At 35.9% G+C, this 22,860-nt stretch overlaps 2 protein-coding genes across 5 annotated transcripts; one reads left to right on the top strand and one right to left on the bottom strand.

Moving 5' to 3' along the window:
- The first annotated feature begins 2,054 nt into the window (after window positions 1-2,054).
- Window positions 2,055-15,222, top strand: tsen54 (TSEN54 tRNA splicing endonuclease subunit). Its single transcript, XM_053514180.1, has 11 exons — window positions 2,055-2,190; window positions 6,958-7,119; window positions 7,585-7,648; window positions 7,828-7,911; window positions 8,100-8,198; window positions 8,762-8,814; window positions 9,536-9,583; window positions 9,755-10,335; window positions 12,748-12,808; window positions 12,944-13,051; window positions 14,763-15,222. The coding sequence occupies exons 1-11, from the start codon at window positions 2,129-2,131 to the stop codon at window positions 14,908-14,910; spliced, it is 1,470 nt and encodes a 489-aa protein (XP_053370155.1). The 5' UTR covers window positions 2,055-2,128; the 3' UTR covers window positions 14,911-15,222.
- Window positions 15,223-16,977: 1,755 nt separating this feature from the next.
- Window positions 16,978-18,790, bottom strand: LOC128544803 (myeloid-associated differentiation marker-like protein 2). Of its 4 annotated transcripts, XM_053515080.1 has the most exons (3): window positions 18,504-18,790; window positions 17,491-18,234; window positions 16,978-17,421 (listed from the first exon to the last, which is right to left on the bottom strand). In XM_053515080.1, the coding sequence occupies exons 2-3, from the start codon at window positions 18,026-18,028 to the stop codon at window positions 17,117-17,119; spliced, it is 843 nt and encodes a 280-aa protein (XP_053371055.1). In that variant the 5' UTR covers window positions 18,029-18,234; window positions 18,504-18,790; the 3' UTR covers window positions 16,978-17,116. The 4 variants fall into 4 exon arrangements, with proteins under 4 accessions (XP_053371055.1, XP_053371053.1, XP_053371052.1 ...); XM_053515078.1 differs by having other exon boundaries at window positions 16,978-18,234; window positions 18,410-18,786; XM_053515077.1 differs by having other exon boundaries at window positions 16,978-18,234; window positions 18,504-18,786.
- Between the last annotated feature and the right edge of the window lie 4,070 nt (window positions 18,791-22,860).

Below are 22,860 nucleotides of genomic sequence, written 5' to 3'. Positions count from 1 at the left end.
TTAACCTTTAATTGCTCCACTTTATACTTCTTTTGCTCCATTTTTAACTTCCACTAATGTCCTGGTGCCACACACCATAGCACACCGCCAGAAAGCTTGTAAAGTCATGCCTCGAGGGGCCAGTTCGCCCCAGTGGCACAAGGGACACAATACTGGACTTAATGTTTTGTGTTTTATTTAATAAACGCAATTTTAATTTCACATAATTTAACAAGGAATCTCTTTGTTCTAGTGTCCAGATGAACGCGTTTCATTCTCTTTCTCTAACAAGGGAAGATGTCTACCACACTAAATGCGTTCATGATCCCCGAGCATGAGGACCAGGCGGCATCCCAGGTTAAGTCCTCAGAGCTTGTACAGATAAGCTAGCACCTGTGTTTACAGAAATATTCAACCTCTCCTCAACCCAATCAGTAATTCCCACATGCTTCAAAGACTTTTAATTGATCCACCATCCTGCCTCCCTCTAAGACTATCGTCCTTGTAGCCCTGACCTCAGTAGTGATAAAGTGCTTTCAGACACTTTATCATTTCTTCACTACCCAACATACTAGATCCATAACAGTGTGCTTACCGTCTGCACTGCTCACCAGATGATGCCATTTCTCAGCTCCTTCATACTGTACATCACTCACTCACCTGGATACTAAAAAAGGAAATTATGTTTAATGCTCTTTAAACATTAAAGACTACAGTTCAGCATTTAACACTAGAATTCCCATTCACACTCACCATATGAAGCTAGAGGACCCTGGACTCAGCCCATTACTGTGCCAGTGGATCTCCAATTACCCAACTGGCAGACCACAGGCAGTAAGGATGGGCAGACATGTCTCAGCCTCCCTCACCCTCAGCACTATAGGCCCCTGCTGTACTCTCTATACTATGACTGCGTGGCCACTACCTACTCCATCACCATTGGTGGGCCTTATCTCTGACAACGATGAGATGGCATACCTGGAGGAGATTAGAAATCTGGAGAACTGGTACCAGAGGAACAACCTCCTCCTAAATGTCAGCAAGACAAGCTGATAGTGGTCTTCATTACAAAGCAAGAGATAAACTACAGTACAAGACCCCGTGATCAACGAGAGCCCAGTGGAGAGAATGAACAGCTTCAGATACCTCAGTGTTTACATCACGCAGGGTCACATAAGCTCCCTGCACTCAATTTACAGCCACTCCAATAATGGCCTGTTCTTTCTGTTGCAGTCAGAAAAGCGATATTGCTTCCAAAAGGCCAATACAGAGAGACTGAGGAGAAGCTTCTTTCCATAGACTTTACAGATTTTCAATCTCACTGCTTATCCCAATGCACATATTAACGCACATTTGCACATTTTTATTTTTGCATATTATTTGCACAAACCCCGAACTTAAAAATTATTCTGCACATTGTCTTGCAGTCATGGACCAATTCTATTTTAATTCGATTTTATTTTATTATTTGTACATACTGTTTTTTTTTGTTTTTTGTTTTTTTTAACAGCCAAAGGTGTTTTTTTTTAAATTTTATATTTGTAACATTTGTCTTTCATTTCATACTTTATTTTTTTTATTTGAAAACATTTTATTGCATTTCACATACAGTCCATGACTGTGGATGTGACAAATAAAATGTTAATTTGAGACTACATGGAGACAAATGGTCAGTTGTGGCGACCTCTAATGGGAGCAGCAAAAGAAGATGATCAACATTCTAAGTAATTGTTGACAAAATAGTTGTTTTGTACTAGAACTAGACCATATACCTTAGAATATAAAGACGTCTCACTAAAATTGTCCAGAAAATTAAAACTTATAGTGCAGTTGGGTTGTTTAGACTCGTACGTTTACACGCGAGGCTTGCCCTGACCAATGTGGCGGACGCGTTGACGTGTTGCTAATGCTGCAGGTTCCGGATGGAGGAATTTTGTCCGTGAAAGGTCCCTTAACCTTTATTCCCTGAACAAGGGGCCGGAAGTTAGGATAACTATTTATGTAATAAACCCCTTTGGGAGACGCAGATTTGGGAATACATTAGGACACAGGGATTAAGACAGTTTTTGAAAGTTGCTGTTAACGGTATGGAACCGGAACCGGAACTGGAACACACTAGGTCTCGGCTTGAGAGAGGTTATTTGTTGAGATGGCTGCGAAAGATGTTCAACCGCAACACATTCAGATAGATTTTAGCAATGAATTACTAAGGTAAGCGGTAAACATATAATATAATGTTTAACGGTTTATATTTATTTATTTTCTCCCAAATTTAAATCATGTCCAATGCGATGAATGCGTATTTCAACGATGTATAGTCACGTGATCCCTGTGACTTAGCAGCTCATTTTACTGCATGTATTTCTTATTCTCTTTTTTACATGTGCATAAAACTATGCTTTTACCTTTTGCGTAAAATCCAGTCTGATTTATGTTGGGGTAATGTAGCCCAGAACCTTTTAGTGATTAAACCTAAACTTTAAAGTTATAATCCAAGTCATGGGTCTTGAGTAGGACACGAGATTAGTATTAAATCTCTTCAGCAGACACAGTGCCAGAGTGGAAAGAATTAAAATCAGTATTTAATACCCTAACCTTTTATCTAGTCCAATTTGTGTTTACACATGTAGTCAAAATGTATTTGGAGTGTTTCTGGCACATGGTAATGATTTTTATATCTCCTGGGTTGGACAGCACCTCTCTCTCTCTCTCTCTCTCTTTCCCTCCCTCCCTCCCTCCCTCCCTCCCAAATTTAGTCTGCACTATCAAAATGTATATTTAAAAAGTGTAGTCAGCTATAATTCATGGGGTTGTAACAAAATACTGCATTACTTTAAAGAAGTTACAGATTTTTATTTAATTCATCCTTCCGTTTTCTCAGGCTCAATGGTAACTTTACAAATTAACAAATTATTATTCAAAATTTTTTCCAAGGATTTAAGGATATTCAAGCACTCACTCATCGTCTATACTGCTTGTGTATCTTGTGTACAGAGTTGCAGGGGCTAAAGCCTAAAGTCTTGATTCTATAGACATTCTCATATGTCGTTTCCTCACTTGAGACACTTTCAGTTGCTTCTTGTTTGTGGTAAAAAGCATGCTTAGTTGGGTCCATTGTCTTTTTCTACTGTGAGGTCCCGTCAGTTTGACTGAATCTGAGCAGAAAGTATAGCTCCATTCACTTCACAATTCATTCTGTCATGTCTATCAGCAGTCACATACCAAATTAATACTAGTGACCCAATCCTGTTGCCAGCCATGCATGCTCATGCCACAACACTGCCTTCACTATGTTTGACGGATTATCATGAGTTTTTCCTTTCCCTCTCCAAACTCTTCTCTTCCCATCATTCTGGTAAAAGCCCTAACTTTTTCATATATCTCCCAATTAAAATGCTTTTGTAGATCTTACATACTGTACACTGTCTGCAGATGCCCTTTTTTTGCCATATCCTATGTTTGCAAAAGTGATTGAATTTAATTCTGAATATTTGCTTTGAAAAAAGATCTTGGCAACCATAGCTATTATTTTTAAACTAACCTAGGAAAAAGCCGCCCATTTATGTGCTTTTCTGCCCCAAACTTGTTCCAAAATTAGCCCAACTTGGGATAAAAACCTCAATCGTTGTAGCACTGATTATAACTTTGTGGGTGGGTGTGGGTTTGTGAAAGAGAGCAAAGTGCACAAAAATAATTTTATTTTCCACCCTCTGCCCCTTTCATTTTCTATTCCCTGTCAGATCTGACCAGAACTAACTAATAAAAATTCAGTAAAACTACTTATTAATCTTGTGTGTTCAACACAAAGATAATATTACACAAAGATAACTTAAGTAACTTAAAATGTAAACATTTTTAAAAATGATTTTATTTATTAAATGGAAAAAGCTCTCCAAACCTACCTGACTCTATGTGAAAAAAACAATTGCATTGCTAAATCATGAATAAACTGTGATTTTTGGAAAGCTAAGAAGAATTTCACTTGCCACACTTATGGCTAATTACTGCCAGACCTGTTGAATCAAGAACTCACTTAAATAGAACCTGTCTGACAAAGTGAAGCATGCTAAAAGATCTAAATAAGCAAGACTATCTAAAGAAATTCAAGAACAGATGAGGAATAAAAGTAATTGACATGTATCAGTTGGGAAATGGTTGCAAACCTAATTCGAAGGCTTTGATATAGAGTTAATTATGTGCCAAAATGTAACAAACAAACACAATCTGCTTTGCAAAAAAAAAACGATTTTCTCACAAATGCAGCGTTTTGCAAACAAACACAATCTGCTTTGCAAAAAAAAAAAAATCAACTTTCTCACAAATGCAGCGTTTTGCAAACAAACACAATCTGCTTTGCAAAGAAAAAAAAATCGACTTTCCCACAAATGCGCCGAACGTATTTTCTCACAAATGCGCCGAACGTATTTTCTCACAAATGCGCCGAACGTATTTTCTCACAAATGCGCCGAACGTATTTTCTCACAAATGCGCCGAACGTATTTTCTCACAAATGCGCCGAACGTATTTTCTCACAAATGCGCCGAACGTATTTTCTCACAAATGCGCCGAACGTATTTTCTCACAAATGCGCCGAACGTATTTTCTCACAAATGCGCCCAACGTATTTTCTCACAAATGCGCCCAACGTATTTTCTCACAAATGCGCCCAACCTATTTTCTCACAAATGCGCCCAACCTATTTTCTCACAAATGCAATGGACACGTTTCAAACAACGTGTTTATATGATTTACCCTTATGTTCCAGAGGAATATAAGTGGGGAACAGTTTTGAGGTGTCCATTATATATCCAGACAGCCAGACATATTAACAATCCACTATCTTTAGAATACAGCCCTGTAGGGGAATACAGTTATTTCAAACAGTTGCATTTTAATTAACTATTGAAGGCTGAAAGAACTGCCATTGGCTTTTTATATCCATAACGGACGTATGCAACATGATGCATCAAAATCTTTTATAATTAGTGATCATATCTACATTTAAATAATCTTTAACAAAGTTAAAAAAAAGCTATAAATGAACAGCAAACATACTGAATTACAGACAGAATTCTATTACAAACTAGATTGTAAAAAGTTTCATAAATTTCATGCAGTCTAATACAATGATTCTTGCATCTTACTGTATCTACACCTCGCGCTGCAACAGCTGTCTACAATGTATGATTGTACTACAGACACAGATTATTTAAATGTAGATATGATTACTAATTATAGTTAATAATTCAATAGTTAATTAAAATGCAACTGTGGTTTGATATAACTGTATTCCCCTACAGGGCTGTATCCTAAAGATAGTGGGTTGTTAATATGTTTGGCTGTCTGGATATATAATGGACACCTCAAAACTGTTCCCCACTCATATTCCTCAGGGACATAAGGGTAAACCATATAAACACGTTGTTTGAGGTCTCGGGAGAATAAAGTAAATTGACCGATAGCGCCATCTGCTGTTTTGGAAGAGGAAGTTGCTCCATTGCATTTGTAAGAAAACAAGTTGGGTGCATTTGTGAGAAAATACGGTGGGTGCATTTGTAAGAAAATACGTTCGGCGCATTTGTGGGAAAGTCAATTTTTTTCTTTGCAAAGCAGATTGTGTTTGTTTGCAAAACGCTGCATTCGTGAGAAAGTAATTTTTTTTCTTTGCAAAGTAGATTGTGTTTGTTTGAAAAACGCTGCATTTGTAAGGGTCATTTTTTTCTTTGCAAAGCAGATTGTGTTTGTTTGTTAAATTTTGCCACATAATTAACGCCATACTTTGAGCCTTCAGCAAACCCCTGCATGGGGCCATTATCAACAAATGGAGAAAATCTGGAACAGTGGCTAACCTTCCCAGCAGTGACTGGCCAACCAAAATTAGTCAGAGAATGTTTGACCATTAGTTTGTGACCTCAAGCTCAAGAGCTTTTGGGTTATAAATAGGGATGGGAATTGATAAGATTTTTACGATTCCAATTCCATTTTCGATTCTGCTTAACGATTCGATTCTTTATCGATTCCCTTATCGATTCTCATTTGGAAGAAAAGGGACAACAGATTGTTGATTTGAGAACTGTTAGTCCAGAGCGGATCGAAAACGCAACATTCTTTTTAGTTATTGCATGCTGTGTGCAAATGTTTTAGCATGTTAGTGGTATTTCCTCCCTTTTAGGAAATATCTACGCTGCAAGTATTGCAAGTTGCCCTATTTTCATGTTTTTTGGTGAAATACAACCAGACTTTTGAGCGTTTGTTCCGCTTAGGCGCCATGCTTACTATTGACTGAACGTAAGCTACGCAACGTGCGTAAGTTACGCAATGCGCGTGATGGCGTCATTCGTGCCCACTGGAATCGTTAAGGGAATCGTTTGCAAATTTTGCAAACGATTCCGAGGAATTGAAACACTGGGAACCGGTTCTCAACAAGAACCGGTTTTCGATTCCCATCCCTAGTTATAAAGCAGGGCAATGATGCGAAACACACCAGCAAGTCCCCCCTCTGAATGATTAAAAAAAACAACTAAATTAAGGTTTTGGAGTGGCCTAGTCAAAGTCCAGGCTTAAATCAAATTGAAATGATCTAAAACAGGTGTTTATGCTTAAAAAGCCCTTCAATGTGGCTGAAAGGAACAGTGGGCCAAAATTTGTCCACAGTGATGTGAAAGACTCAATGCGAGTTAATGCAAATGCTTGATTGCAGGCGTTGCTGCCAAGGGTGGCTTATTAAGTTTAGGGGCAATTACAGTTTTTACAGAGGGACAAGCAGGTTTGGACAGCTTTTTTCCCTTAATAAATAAAGTCATGATTTTAAAAACATTTTGTATTTACTTAGGTTATCTTTGTGTGATATTAAAATTAGTTTGATGGCCAGAATCATTTAAGGGTGACCAATATTCAGAACATAAAAAAAAAAAAATAGAAAAAAAAGAAGAATACCATAATTTCTAAAAAATTGCTGTTCCATTCTTTCCCTTGCAGTTCATCAGAACTATTTCAAAGACGGAGCCAAAGTAGAGATAAGATTCCTGTGAGGGGACAAAAAGAGTTTTTACCAAACAATTCTGTGCAGCAAAAGGCAAGTTTGCAGAAGACCCTTGATGAGCACTGGATGCTTGTGACAGAGGAACGAGTGGACAGAGTGTAAGCTATTTTTTCCCTCCATTTTAATAAATCTTTCAATATTTACTAATATTTGATATGAATAGTATTATTTATTGTCATATTTTTAAGAAATAATCAACCATAGTGCAAAAATATATTCTTATTTTCATTTTTTATTATAAATTTAATGGTGCTTTATAGGATGTTTAGATTTTTAGATATATTTATATTGAGACCACCTAATATTGTAATTTCACACAGATTGCTACTGTTTAACTACTTATGTTTGATGGCGGCTGGTTGTACCAGAATAAATTTAGGGGTATTAAAACAAACAATTCAGTTTACACAGGTTTTATTCAATACGTAGAACTATTAGTATCATTTCAGAGTTTTAATTAGTTTAATTAGCTGCATTACTGATAATTTGTGTTATTATTAAACAGATGAAGAGCCAATAAGACATAATTTCATCTCCGTTATTCTTGGTTAATTTATTTGTAGTGGGAACCTTGTAAATGCAGAATGGATCCCTGACGAAAAGCTAGTGAAATTGCTGTCTCCAGCAGTAAGTGCTACTGTACAATAATTACTTTTGCTAACTGTTATTTCATGCTGTTGTTCTGTTATTTGTGATAACATCTTGTAAGTCACTCTTTAAATTTTTGCTAGAAAAATAAAATTTTTTTAAAAATGATTAAGAGAATTTTTTTCTCGCAAGCTAATGACATTTTAACTCTGTTGCAGGGAAAATTTTGGCAGACAATGGGATTTTCGAACCAAGGAAAGCAGTGCTTATTTCCAGAGGAGGCTCTTTACCTCATGGAATGTGTAAGCATTATGTTGCTAATAAAGACTAAAAGCCAAATGAAGCTAGTTGAATCTTCAGATTAAATGCTAATTATAACTGACCTGATCTTGCATCATTTTTTAGCCATTTACTGTATATCTTTCTTGAGTACTTTATTCAGTTTTTTGCTTCATGTAATGAAATATTGATCCCTTGTTGAATTTAACAGGGCAATGTACAAGTGTTCTACCAGGATCTTCCTCTCTCCATCCAGGAGGGTTATGAACATTTCCTTTCTAATGAAACTGTGACTTTCCATCAGTACCAGGTTAGAAGGAATTCATATTTGGTGTTTCAAATAGCCATAACCTGGACACTGGCATCAGTAGACTACACATAGTGTTTCTTTTTCTTTAGAATTTACCTTAAAATCAGTAGTATGCACAAACTTAATAAATATGGGCAAAGAGACATATTATGGATGCATAAAGAAAATGTGACACTTAACGACATAGCCCTCTAAAATCATTTACTTTGTTCATGTTCCTGAGAGTCATGTGGAGGAAATAAATATAGAACCAAGAAATATTGCAGTGATCAATTTTAAATCAAGACTCAAAGCATATTTTTTTAAATGGCATTTTATTTTAAAATATAGTATTTCTTTCTATTATCATTATGCTTAGTGTCTCTAACATTTTTACTATAGACATTGTAATTGAATTATTCTCCTTTAATTGTTGTCAAAGTGCTTTACTATCCTACAATTAGTAGTTCCTCCATATTTTCAGAGAAAAAAAAAAGAGATGGTACTTTAGAAAAAAAAGATACACTGGCTGTTTAAATACTAATGCATTTTTTAATGAAGAATTGTTCTTTTTCTCACAATAGGTTTTTGGTCATTTAAAGAGACTTGGATACGTGGTAAACCGATTTGATAGTAGGTAAATATACATATGTCTATAAATAATTTCTGAATGGAAAATGTATGTATGTACAGTATCAGTAAACAGTTTGCACACAATTAGTATTTATTTTCTAAACTGGCTTTGAGTAATTAAGTAACAGCAACAACAACAGTCACTTGTTATTTTAAAACACAAAGATCAGCTGTTTTGGTATAGTTCTTGCAAGAATTATTCCAGAACATTTTTTGCAAGATCACTATTGTCAAGTACATTTGCAAAACCCATTAAGCACAATGATGAAACTGGCAGTTATACAGAACCTTCCAGGACAGTAAGACCAAAACCTATCTCTGCTGCAGAGGAAAAGAATATTTAGAGCTACCGGCCTCAAAAATCACCAATTTACAGCACCTCAGATTAGATTCAAATTCAATTCAAATAACTTTATTAATCCCAGAGGGAAATTGCCTTTTGCAAAGATTTTGCTTTACAGAGCATAAGTAGCAGACACATCTCAATATCTACTGTTTAAGTAAGATTATTGCAGATGCCTGGGTGCCTTCAGCATTGGCTTACAATATAGAAAGAAATAAAAGTAAGGATAGACCATGGAATTAAAATGTGTTCAGTTTTTTTTACTGGTCTGTGACTAGTCTATGTATGTATGTCGGTATGTCTGTTTTCTAAAAGTGTCCTTTGTTTGTAACAGGCCATCTTTATATAAATAACATTTGAATCTGCTTCTATCCATAAACAGATCAAGCAAGCAACTGAAGAGGAAATTATGCCAGAGTCCTAGTTTTAGGTATCACATTTTTGCTGATGTTTGCTTAGTTATGTACTTGTTTTGAATAATGTTATCCACACATCTGGTTTGGCTAACATTTAAAGTGATTTAGGGAAATTATGATTACAGTTTTGTCAGCTTAAAAACCATAAACATCTCTTCACCTTTTATGTTCCTGTTCTTGTTTAGACTGCGTAATAAGAAAAGTCCAGAAGTGACTGCTGGACAACATCAAGGTGAAATTAAGACTAATGTCCCATACAGTAAATTTGATGCTCCAAGCCAACTGGAAACACAGCAAGCCATTCAGGATGGGACATCAAGGTCTGATCCAGAACCAGACAGTGCTCCAGGGAGGAACTGGTGGACAAATACATCAAGCCTATTCCAGGGTGATTCATTACATCCTTCAGGACAGCACCAGGACTTCAGCTGCATTGTTTTTCCAGACCTTGGCTCATATAGGGGTAAAAGGACTTGCCTGCCCCCTCCAGATCCCAGCTTGCTCCCTGGTGCTCTGCAAGTAGCTGAGTGCAACATGGCCAAATGGCACAGAAATGTCAATCTGAAAAAAGAAAAGTGTCAAACGGAACAAAACCGACACAGATGCAACATTAATGATGACCAAGGGGTGCGGCAGTGCAGGAACTGGATTGAGTATTTAGAGCTGGTGGAGAAAAGAAGAAGCCAGCAGCACACTGAAAGGCCCACACACATTGTGGAACAGGAGGTTATGCCTCTTGCTCAGCCTGGAAAATGTTGTTCACATCGTAAGTGTTTGATTTGTAATATTAAGGCAACATTCTCACACACACAAACACTTGCATACAGTGGAACCTCGAATTACGAGCATAATTCGTCCTGGAAGTGGGCTCGTATTCCAAAACACTCCAAATTTAATTTTCCCATAAGAAATAATGGAAACTTAAATTATTTGTTCTACAGCCCAAAAAAATAAATACATAAAAATAATTAATACAAAATATAAAAGGGAAAAATAAAACAAATTAACCTGCACTTTACCTTTCAAAAAAGTAAAAAATAAATCCGGGCAGATAAGTGTTTCTGTGTGTGTGTCTAGAGTAAGTGGAGACTCTTGCTTTCAGCCCCTCCTGTCTCCCCCTTCTCATCTTACACAGTAAAACTTTCTCTTCTTGTTTATATTAAACACACACACACAAACGGAAAGACTGTTGTTCTCTTCTAAATTATTAAAGCTTTTCCGCTTTATTTTAATGTACCTCGCGACAGCTTAACAGCCTGTTTATTTATGCTCGCGTAATGATGAGATGGACTAACTGGTCGATGCATGCCCGTTCTTTTATTTGCTGCGTCAGGTTATAGTACAAACTTTCGGGTGGATCCTGCACTTAAATCCAACTAAAAAAACTATTGCAGAATAGGGGTGTGCCAAAAAATCGATTTACAGAAAAATCTAGATTCTCGTTTGCAACATTTCAGAATCGATCTGAAATGTCCAAGAACAGATTTAATAAATAAATAAAATCAGCTGGCTGTTCGTCTCCATTTTTGTAACTAGCCTACTGGTCTGTACTGATGCCACCACGCAGCCGGTTTTTGCACGTAAGCGTGCGCGGCAAATCACTAAACCAAAGAGAAGGCAAATATAGAGGAGAGGGAGATCCAATCAGCCTCGTCTTCACTTAAAGCTAAAGTTTGGCATCATTTCGGTTTTTACCGAATGTCTGGAAGCACTGCGCTGGACATGACACACACAGTGTGCAAGCTTTGCAAAATGAAGACCAAGTACTTCGGCAGCACAACAAATGCGCGTGGTCATATTACTAGGCATCACCCGGAGCTCAGCGCACACTGCAGTGCTTCACGAAACTCCCTGCCAACTCCTAAAATAACTCGGTCTATCGCTTGCTACATTGCCAAAGAACTAAGGCCTTACAGTGTGGTGGAGAACGAGGGGTTCGTCTGCATGTTACAGACAGCGGAGCCGAGGTACGCCATACCGTCCCGCAAGTTTTTCACTGAAACAGCTGTGTCACAGCTTTACATTGAGACTAAAAGAAAGGAAAGGTCGCCAGTGCCCTAACCGAAACGACCAGAGTGGCACTAACATGTGATGCACTTTATTTTCATAACTTGTTATTCTTTAAATTACTGAATCTGACTGTGAAATATAGATTTTCTTATGAAGAAGCACTTTATTTTTGTTCCAACTTATTTTATAGCTAGCTACTAATGAGTAGCAATTGAGATGTTTTTGATAAAAGGCACTTCCCTGAGAATTTAACTTAATAAATGTGAAAAAGACACTTTAATGTCTCTGTTTGTCATTCTGTATAGCAAAGCAGATAAGGGGGGATCATGATCAGAAACCCGATTAGAAATCATTATGAATAAAATCGAATCATTTTGAATCGAAAATCTTTTTGAAACGAAAATTATAAGTTATAAGAAACAGTACACACGCTGTACACACGCGCTTCTAAACACAAAATAAAATATGTTTTACACACACACACACACACACACACACACACATGGGGTCACAGTGTTATGGTAAACAGTACACGTGTGCACGGATGTTAATTATACAGTAAGAGATGAGCACTAAGACCCATCAGGGGAGACGATTCCGCAGCGCGAGAGAGAGAAAAACTGTTGGCTCAGTTGTGATCACGCGACGCTCCTGTCTGGCCCCTTTAATATTTCTGCATAGGTTTATATATACGTATATATATATCGTTATATATATATATATATATATATATATATATATATATACACACAGAAAATGAGAATCTGCCTTGTTGTGTCTTTATTGGTTGTGCAGACGTATCCAACATATCCAGTAGCTTTAGGACTCCAATGTAAACTGTGACAATGACAAACAAAACAAACTTGTTAACAGTAGCCGCATAAGTGGTGGATTGAATCAATGGATAATGTGATGATTCTCAGCTGTGTGTTATTACGAAGTAAAAATTTTTTTAAAAGTTCAAACATAATAGACAGATTTTTTTTTCTTAAAAAAAAGCTACCTCCAAACGCTTCACACCAGATGCAAATGATTTTTTCTATAATTTGCTATTTAACTTAAGAACTATTAGCCTCCTAATGAATCCTGTTTTAACTGAGTATTGACAATTTTTTTTTTTTTTTGACATATTTCTCCTGCATTTTCTTTCCATTGTCCTCTTGTTTAGGTGATCTACTGGAAAAAGTCAGCATTATTCAGTCCTATGGTTTGCCGCAAGAAAACTCCAGGTATAATAAGTTGATTTGTTTACTTGTGATGTTCTTGTTCAATTCAGTTGTATTTTACTGTAAAATGCAACTGAAAAAAAAGTTATGATGTTTAAACTGCACTACTTTGTATAATTTTAGATTTTTTCCTTTTAGTTTAACCAACTCAGACCAGTGGAGGGTCACTTTCAATGTGTACCAGCCTGACACAGAGTTTAAGAAGAGTTCTCCAGGAAAGCCCCATACACGCTTGTGTGTTTGCAGGTAAATACATGTGCATTAGAGAATTTATCAAATATATTCTATTGCAGAAATATTCACCAGTGTTTACCATGTTATCATCTTCCCAGTTTCTTGAGATTTTAAGTTATTATTTTATAATTTAATTCAAAAAGTAAGTAAAAGAAAAAAAATAAATTATATTTAAGAAATAAATATGGATAAAAAGAAATACTAAAGAAAATAACTAAAAAATAACTGTACAAATAAGGCCATTAAAAGTATTACAAAATATAGAAATATAGAAGTTTAAAATGCTAAAAACTAACTTAAAAAACAAACAGGGTATAACCCATTATGTCTTAGTCTTCTGGGATAGGCTCCTGGCCCCTCTCCGACCCCGTATACAGGATAAAGTGGTATAGAGTATTCTCCCACAGAATTATAAGTACAATATTTGTTTGCTAAAAAAAAAGAAAGCAGCATATTATATGTGACTTCTTTTCGGTCCAGCTTACACAGACACAAAATTTAGTTTAGTTCACTTCAGTTGTATTTGTATAGCACTTTTAATGATGGTCATTGTCGCAAAGCAGCTTTACAAAAGAAAATTATGGAAATGTAAATGAAATGTGAGAAAATACGTATGAATCAAAATAATCAGAATGTCCCTGAAAAACTTACACAGATGGCAAAAGGAAGAAACCTTGAGAGGTACCAGACCCAACAAGGAACCCATTCTCACACGATTAGACAGTAATACACAAAACATTTAACCCAGTGTTGTGTAGATTCTCTTTTGCCACCAGGGCAGCTCTGGTGTGAGATGCTGTCTCTCAGATCTAAGCTGAAGTTTCAGGATTCTGTAATAGTAGTTGGACTTCAGTTTAGATCTGAGAGACAGCAAGCACACAATTGGTTCAAAAGAATATTAAATGTATAAAATTTTTTAAGCTGTACATTACTTAGGTAGTAAATTATTTTAAAGATTGTTTAAAGATTTGGTTGTGGTAAATTCCATGGAATGGTTTAACGAACCTTTAATTAACTTGAATGGATTTATAGAATTCTAGTTGAACTATCTACTAGTTGCCATATTATGTGAAAGGTCAGCTAAAAGGTAGCTCGATTATATGACTAGAATGAAGTATTTTACATACAGTCAGGTTCATAAAAATTTGGTCATTGAGTTATATTTAACCAGCTTTTTACAGTATAGTGAGAATCGACTTAGAAAACTATAAGGAAATATGTATAAAATATAGTTACCAGTTTGTCTCTGATGAGCCAGCCGGGGGTGGCGGTGGCAAGAAACACTCCCTGAGAAGACAATAGCAAAAATCCTTTGGTTATATCCAATAGTATGGCCATTAATGAGTCCCTAGTGTATCTGTGTGCTATAAGACTGAAACCTCAATATAATAGGAAAGGTATTCAAAAGAGCTGTGGTTTGTCAATTTCTGTCTTATGCGTAAATTTGTGTCTTATGCGTAAATTTGTGTCTTATGCGTTTACATACAAGTTTAATATAGTAGAGGTCCAGTTGGAGTAAATGGTGCAGTATTTTTCACTCATGCATACAGTTATTGATTTAAACCTAAAGTGTTCCAATAATTTTGGAGATGACCATATATGATGTGTCTAGTGCATAATATAGTGAAAAAATTTTTTTGTTGTTGTTGTTTGTTTCCTTCACTTGAATTTTGAAGTTTTGTTCTGGAACCATGAACTGAGCCTTTATGTCTATACTGCATAGTTTTGATGGTCTGATGCCGAACTTGCACGTCTTGAAGCAGCTGTCCTTCCAAAGTGGAGATGTGCCTTTGACGTTCGCGGTGGTAGACCATGGAGACATTTCCTTCTACTGCTTCAAGGAGTTTAAGCTGCCAACTGATGTCTATTGACAGGACTTAAAATATGTACTTCCATGTCAGTCGACAACATTGATGGACCTATTGTAACCAACAAACTCATCGTAAGTATCAGTGGGTTAGTGTATTTCCATATAATAACATTTTATGCCATTTAAAAAATACTTATTCATGTCAGGTCTAACAGCACACTTCAGACGGTATAAACATATTAGATAACATATTTTGCACAAAACGTGTACTTATAAGTTCAAATCAGGTCAACAAAGTTATTATCTTTCGAATGGAACATGTGTTTATTACTGTAAAATAACATCACAAATAATAAAGTTATTTTATGACAATTTTATTACCAAAAAATTGTTTGAATCAATTAATTGAGGATTGCTTTAATTGTTTTAAATTTAGGTCTTATATAAAACACACTAATGTTTATTTTAACTAGCATTTGAGCACTGAGATGCAAGCCTATTCTTCAGTGTCACATGCATTATGCAGATTGCCACCGCACTATAAGTCTGCGGGGAATTCTATGCACTTTTATTGTTTATTTTAGGTAAAGTTCAGCAGGCCTTGACACTAGAAATGTATTTTAATAAAGTATGCATTCTATGCAACAGTTTGTGGGTCTTTTACATCAATGTTGAGAGCTCACTCTGCTTTAAACATTGCTTCAGTTCCTAAATGTTTGGGATACTCATTTATTTATACTCAGAGGATAATAAAATTTTAGTGCTGACACTACATAAAAATTGCAGCCGGAAATACCCCCCCCAAAAAAAAAAAAACAAACAAAAAAAACTAGTTTTTAAATAGCAACACTTTTATCCTAAGCAATAATGGTATAAATATATGTGCATTAACCTCAGTGACCCGTCAGACAACACAGATAGCAGTGAGACAGATGAAAAGTTCACACAATAAATCTGCCAGTGCACTGTTCTTGATTGGTCATAAAGAACAGCTGGAGCCTTGATAAAAATCTGTATTATACAATGAATTACGTTGTTTACATGAGCTGGTGTATCGTCATGTGATCAGTAAAAGCAGTGGGGGTAAATTTAACCAGTGATTCATTGTCATCTGACTTGGCAGTATTGTCTGTTGTCATGACTGACAGACAAATATATTTCCATATTTGGATCAAGTGACCACTGGAAATGGTCAATGGTATTTTAAAAATGTATCTGTAAATGAAATATCTACATCTATTTATCTACAGTATATAATGTATCTCTTAATGAGATGTATTTAATTAAAACAGACAAGCTTATTTACAGTATTAGAATAGTGAAACCCACACAAGAATTTAGGGAAGATAAAAAATATCACCTTGATTGATAACATACCACATAGTTTTATTCCACATTTAAACAGTTATCTAACACAACAATAGATAAATTTAATATATTCAATCTACAATCAGGTTAAACAAAGTAGAAGCCCTGGTAGAGAAGGAGTTTTTGAACAATATCCATTTGCAAGTTACATGTTTAAAAATAAGCTTGCAGATAACAGTGTAAAATCATATGGATCAGTGATCAACAATGGATATGTTTTAGAATTTTATAAATAAAAAAAAAACTCTTGGCCTTAGATTGTGTCTGAAGTCAAGATTGTGGCAGAAAGAAATCATGTTGTAATAACACTTGAAGGTAAATAAAGCATCACAGGATTTCTGTCACATGGACACAGTTATGGAGGTAACTTGGTTTAGAATAATCATTACTGAGCTCATAAAAGGGTGCAGCAGAATCAATATTTTCATAAATATTGTACATGAAAACTTAAAATATCATAGATAGATAGATAGATAGATAGATAGATAGATAGATAGATAGACAGATAATGGACTTTAGTGCAGCTATTGAATGTAAAACCATATAAAACATCTTTTTAATTTACAATTCTTAAAAAGAGACATAAAACGACTCACTAGTGGCTATATATAGGGGTGGCCAAAAGTATTGAGACAAGAAAAATTTAATATTTTAGTCAAGATAAGAATAAAGAAATCTATACAACAATGAATATTTAGTATGAAGTCCTTATTCTTCAAAACCTGCTGGATCTGGCTGGGCATAGAGACAAAAAGAACCAATTAGTGACATCATCTGTTTGGTGCACAAGGTAAAACTATAATACATAGCATATGTTGTATAAATACTTTTGGCCCCCACTGTATGTATGACAACATATAGGTGCATAATTTCATAGAAAGTAGAAGCACAATAGTCTATTAGGTTGCTGTCTGTGAGACAAAGCGGATCCTCTGAGAATATAGTAGGTCGATAAAGTAGAACACTAAATTGGCAAAGGTAAACACTGCAACCACCAGCTTGCTGTCCCATGGGCATTTTCCTTGGGGACAATCATCTGGTCGTCCAGGAGAGCCATACTTCTTATCAAAACTGAAGACGGGCCACACCACAGCAGCACTCATGTATAGCAGGACTGCCAGGAAGGTGTATGTAATCACAAAGCGGTCAAAGGGTAGCCGCAGAAATGCAGTCCTCCCTGAGACAGTCAGAAGCACCACCACTACTGTAATGGCAAAGCATAGGCTGTAGACTACTACACAGTACTGTGTTGGAATGTGGCGATGGTACTCACTGTCGTTTGCCAGAGCACCGAAGATGATGCAAGCAGTGAAGGCCTGAACTACCTTGAGTAGGCCTGACATGGTGGCCATGTAACCCACCACATGGCCTGGCTTGGCCCGTGTGAGGAGGACCTCAGCACCGTAGGCAAAAGAACAGACGCTAGAGCACACAGTAACAGCAATGCGGTAGTTGCGCACTTCACAGCCTTCACTCGGACAATCTTTACTGAGGAAGTAAACAGGATACACAACGGAAGCTGTGATGTACATTAATGTGCTAAGCATGGCGAAGGCCACAGTAAAATTGTCCCAGGAGATGGGCACACAACCATGCAGGCGAACCACATCGAGCACAAAGATAATTAAAGTCGTGGCGAAACAGAAGCACCAAACAAACATGCAGTAGGTGCCATAGGCAGCACTGAACCCGGCGCTGTGAGCCACTAAAGCCATGGTGGTACAGCCTAGTACCAGTTCGCACATGCGAGCTATACCTAGTAAAGACAGCACTGCTTCTCGGTTCAGGTAGTGGCCTCCATAGGGATCCATGAGCAGATTTTTGGGGTGCAGTCTTAAACAGCTCTTCTTGTCGACTCTGAGTTTCTGTGACTCTGCATATGACTCCACAGCCTCGCCCTCGTCCAGCTCTTTTTTTAGATGCCCTTTAATTACCGATCTCCTTCAGTGCTTTCCTGCCACACTTTGTCATCTGGTGTGTGGGATCAGATTTTTAGTTCTTTGTATAGTGTTTGTCTCTAAACATGAAAAAAAATACACAAACGTCTTACCAATAACTTTACAGTCCTTTTCCAGTATATTGAAATGTAAAGTTATCATTTCTATGACTTGTAAAAAAAAAAAAGAAAAGAAAATATATTCAGTACATTGACTATGAATTGATTGAAATAAATGAAAAATATTTGTAATTACCCTTAGTATAAAAAAGCTTCATATGCCAACTTCAGTCTTGTTTATATAGTTCCATTTTAGAAAAGAGAAGATTGCAGAAGTTACTCATCCATACCTTAGAACAGTTCCCAAAAGTGTTGATAAATGCCTTTAAAAAATATTAAGAATATGTCCCTTGGTGCTGTTTCCGTGTTTCTCCTTCAAAGTCTCTCTCTTAAACTGCAAGGAAAAGTAGACAACTGTTGTACAGAGTTGTACCACACCAGCACTATAAATAGGAACATATGTTTGTGTCAAGCAAAACCCTATGTAGTTATCTTAGGGTGGGGATGTGGTTTGGCTGAGTAGAGAGCAGAGCACTAGATTATGCACATAAATCCACATATAACCTTTGCAATACCACAGAGAAAGTTAAAAATGGCAAATTTTGTGATATTCCATAGATTAATACCTTGTATAAGGGAAGGAGATGTTCTAGCAGGTCAAAGACTGAAGTCTCCAAATTTTTAAACTTGTATGTTTCTTACACCACATTGCCATATAGCTTGTGTGTTATAGTTAATTATAATCTTTGGATTACTGTAGTTAACAAAACCAAATTATTGGCCAGCATCAAGCTTAAAAAATGGTTTTCAATTACTGGAGATTTTAAATTACTGTAATTTGGTTAAGAACTATACAACATAGTATTAAAAACCTGAAAGGACTGTGCTGTACCTTTTGTTGAAGAAATGTGGTCAGAAAAATCACGTAAATGCTTAGTAAAGATGCATGGAAAGATTGACAAGAGAAATCCCAGTTATGTTTAATATTAAAAGTAAGATCATTGCCATATGCACAATTTAAGTAAAAGTGAGGATAAACAGTTGTGTGGCCATGAGAGATCCACTGGTTAGTTGGATTTACCAAAAAATAAAACACTTACATTTGCTAGGGATTATAAAGCTTGGACTTTGAAGCAATGGACACAGGTCATGTGGTCTAATGAGTCTAGATTGACCTTATCCCAGAGTGATGGGTGGCCACTATAAAAACCTCTGGAGCCAGTATTATGATCTGAGGTTGCTTTAGGCTCTACAAGGTTATGTGGCAATAAAATGAAGTCAGCCGGTGACCTGAATAACTGAATAACCAGGTTATCATATCTAAGGAGTTTATTCCTTGCTGACAGATATTTTCCAGGATGCAAATTGTGAAAGAGTGGTTCTGGTAGCCTGATGAATCATTTTTACACATGAAATGGCCACCACATTGTGCCATAATGATAGCTAAAGGTTGTCAATTTTTTTTTTTTTCGGCCAAGCAGGAGACAATGAGAGCACTCAAAAATTATGTTTGCCTTTTATATAGAGCACATACTGTATCTTTGCTATATTCTATATTCTGTAGATACACACATTGTTATTTATTAAGTGTGAAATCATTTATAAACTGTTGCATTAATTGATATTGGATCTGTAGAAGTATGTGCAGGACTCATCAGTTACACTGCCAACTAATTGCCTATTTACCTGCCATCAGCCATTAAAATTGGGGGCAAGTGCCCAACTGTTTAAACAGATTCTTCTATCATTTAGTTGGCCCTAATAACCAAGGAGATCGGATTCTGTAATTTGCCTATTACCTAGGTGGATTTCTAACAGTTTTTGCCAGCATTATCCTTGATCCTTAAACAAACTAAGACAATACAATATGCCTATTAGCTAACATTCCCATCATGCATAAACGACTGAATAACATTTATTGTTGCTTTCAGCTGTGAAGTAACTTCATGCCAACAGTTAAAGGATAATGTGCTTACTACTTCATGTTGGTAAATTACTGTAAAAAGGTATCACAAAATATTAGCATTAAATTGGACAAAGCAAACAGCCATTTGGCACGTGTTGAATTATCAACAGAATATTGAAATCAAAGCAGTGTGTAAAACTTTACTGTAAAAATTCACTTTTTGACCGTTTGTGGACAGCCACGTGAATATCTACTGTGTGTACATGGAAAACTTGAGAAAAATACTCCCACTTAATTTTTACTCTTTAAATTAACATGTATTTTTTTTTTAAAGCTTAGAGCTCTTTTTTTTTAGCATTGTCCATAAGGCTTTTATTTGCTGATGAAAAATAGGTAATTTTATAAAGACAGCTCAAGTAAAGAGCTAAATAGATGTAGGTGGGTGGTACTTTACCTGATCTGATAGGAAGAATAGTAACACACTAAACATGTTGGTCATAAGCCTGGGTTAGCAGTTAGAAGCTAACTGCAAGTGGCTAACCTTGCCAAATTCTGCTCTTCCATTATTTTTTTTTTACTTTTATATCTCTAATTGTTAAGGATGTTTGTGAATCAACCCTCTTATTCCCTTAAATGAATATCCTAAGAACAGGTGGAAACACCTGAATCAAAAAATACAGTAGGCTAATCCATAATATTAAAAAAATCTTAGTTTTTGATCTTAAAAATAATCTGATCTCAAAAACTGGTCCAATCTAATTATAGGATCTGTGGATCTAATTATGTGATCTGCCTAAATATCTTTAGGCTACCTACTGTTTGTATTTTGTTACTGTTGGATACACAATGATATTTAGCGTGGCCATTACTGGTACACTAGTCCTGTCAACTTTCCTTGGGAAAAGGTAGTTCACAAACATGTCTTGTAATGTTGAAACATTAATACCTCCTATATCAATTTATCTTGTGTTTTTGTGTATAAACATAATAAAATCACCTGATCATATTGAGTCTTAGTATTATGAAAATTTAACTTCAGACAAAGAGTAATATATAAACTTCAATATGTAACCAGTGTATAATTTTTTTTTTTACCATGCCATTATTTATTTATTTAATAAAAATAAAGCCAAAAAAAAAAAAAAAAATGGGTGGCTAATACCAAGTACCCCTTATTGCTTCCACAGGATTTAAGAGAGTAAGTTGCAGCCAGGTCCAGCTAATCATCAGCCCTTGATTAATTAGCAGCTGTGTAGACCTCTATGAAAAAAAAAAAACAGTATTGCCATTTTCTGATGTGGAGGATTCAGGTGTATGTTAACAAAATGCCTAAGACATAAGCAGTTGTCTTAGACAAGCAATTGTTGCTGGAAAGAGTTACAGTGATAATAATAATAATAATAATAATAATAATAATAATAATAATATTATTATTATTATAGCAATATTGGCTACATTTTGACACTAAAACAGTCATTTCACTGTAAGATTTTATCTTGAAATTCTTCTAACACTTCCCTTAAATAGTGTGTTTTTTCGTCTCATTTCTTTCCAGGCTTCACCATTGCTAAACAGAATTCCTGAAGTTGAAATAAAAGATAAAATTTCAATCTGACATTTTGAAGTTTTATAGTGAAAGACTGTAGAGGTGTGAGTTTAACCAGCAAAAAGGCCATATCAACAAAAATCACATGACTATGCCATATAGCTGCTATTATGTATTCACAGTAAGTGATCAATAATAAATCAGAAAATAAGTACAGGCTAACTATACCAAAAACATTAACATCCTCAATACATATTTCTCATGGGATGAGCTGATTATTAACCTGAGTAAGGGTCTCTCGGTACAGAGATTGTGCAGCTAGGTTGCATTGTCATTTGATTTAACTTTTTTGTTATGTCCACTTTGCCATCTGAACTCACACCTTTACAGTCATCAACCTGATTCATCAGTGTCTATCTAACACTATAATTCATCTAGACAGCTATCTCAGTAATTATATATCGAAGATTTCATTTATTTAAATGCACACATGAATGTTCCACAGTTAGTATCCTGTTCTGTATAAAACTTGTAGGACTACATTATAAAGTTACAAATATTTTGTGCTCTCCCTGTGACTAGTGATGGACAGCCGAAAGTTGTGTGAAAAAATACAGATCTAATTATATGATTCCGAAACATAAAATAATTATCTGACTCCAAAGAATCTGCTGTTATTATGGACTAAATAGCCTTATTTGAGAAAATATCTTGACCTTTTCTGCTGCTTTCTCTTTTACTATGTTCCAAAAAAGTAACTAATTTTTGACTTTTTGTTAAACATATTGTTAAATTTGTTAGCATAACAGGCCAATTCAGCTCACTGTAGTTCAGTCCCGGGTGAGACTGTAACTTCTTGAAGCCGGAGGTCTAGAGCTCCGCCGCTGCCGGTTCCCAAGTGTCAGATGAGAAGGGTTGGGCGTTGGGCTAGCAACCCGCCCCGGAAAAAAACAACTGCTACGAAAACAGTGAAAGTCCTCTACAATGGAGAACTCTTGTTGCCCTATGCTCTGATTGGTGCTGGTGGCCTTAAGGATATGTGTGCTTTGAGATAATTTAAGTAATTTTCAGGGCAAGACAGGTCTTAGCATGTGCTGCTCTCATAAAAAAAGTTACATTTTGTTCTCAATTGACCTGATCACCTTTTTCCACGTGTTTTCTGTGTCCCCCACATGGTTTGTCACAAACTGCAAAC

The sequence above is a fragment of the Clarias gariepinus genome, chromosome 16 (genome assembly GCF_024256425.1).
Source record: "Clarias gariepinus isolate MV-2021 ecotype Netherlands chromosome 16, CGAR_prim_01v2, whole genome shotgun sequence".
In the NCBI taxonomy this organism is placed as follows: Eukaryota; Metazoa; Chordata; class Actinopteri; order Siluriformes; family Clariidae; genus Clarias; species Clarias gariepinus.
This window is presented reverse-complemented; position numbering and strand designations above follow the sequence as displayed.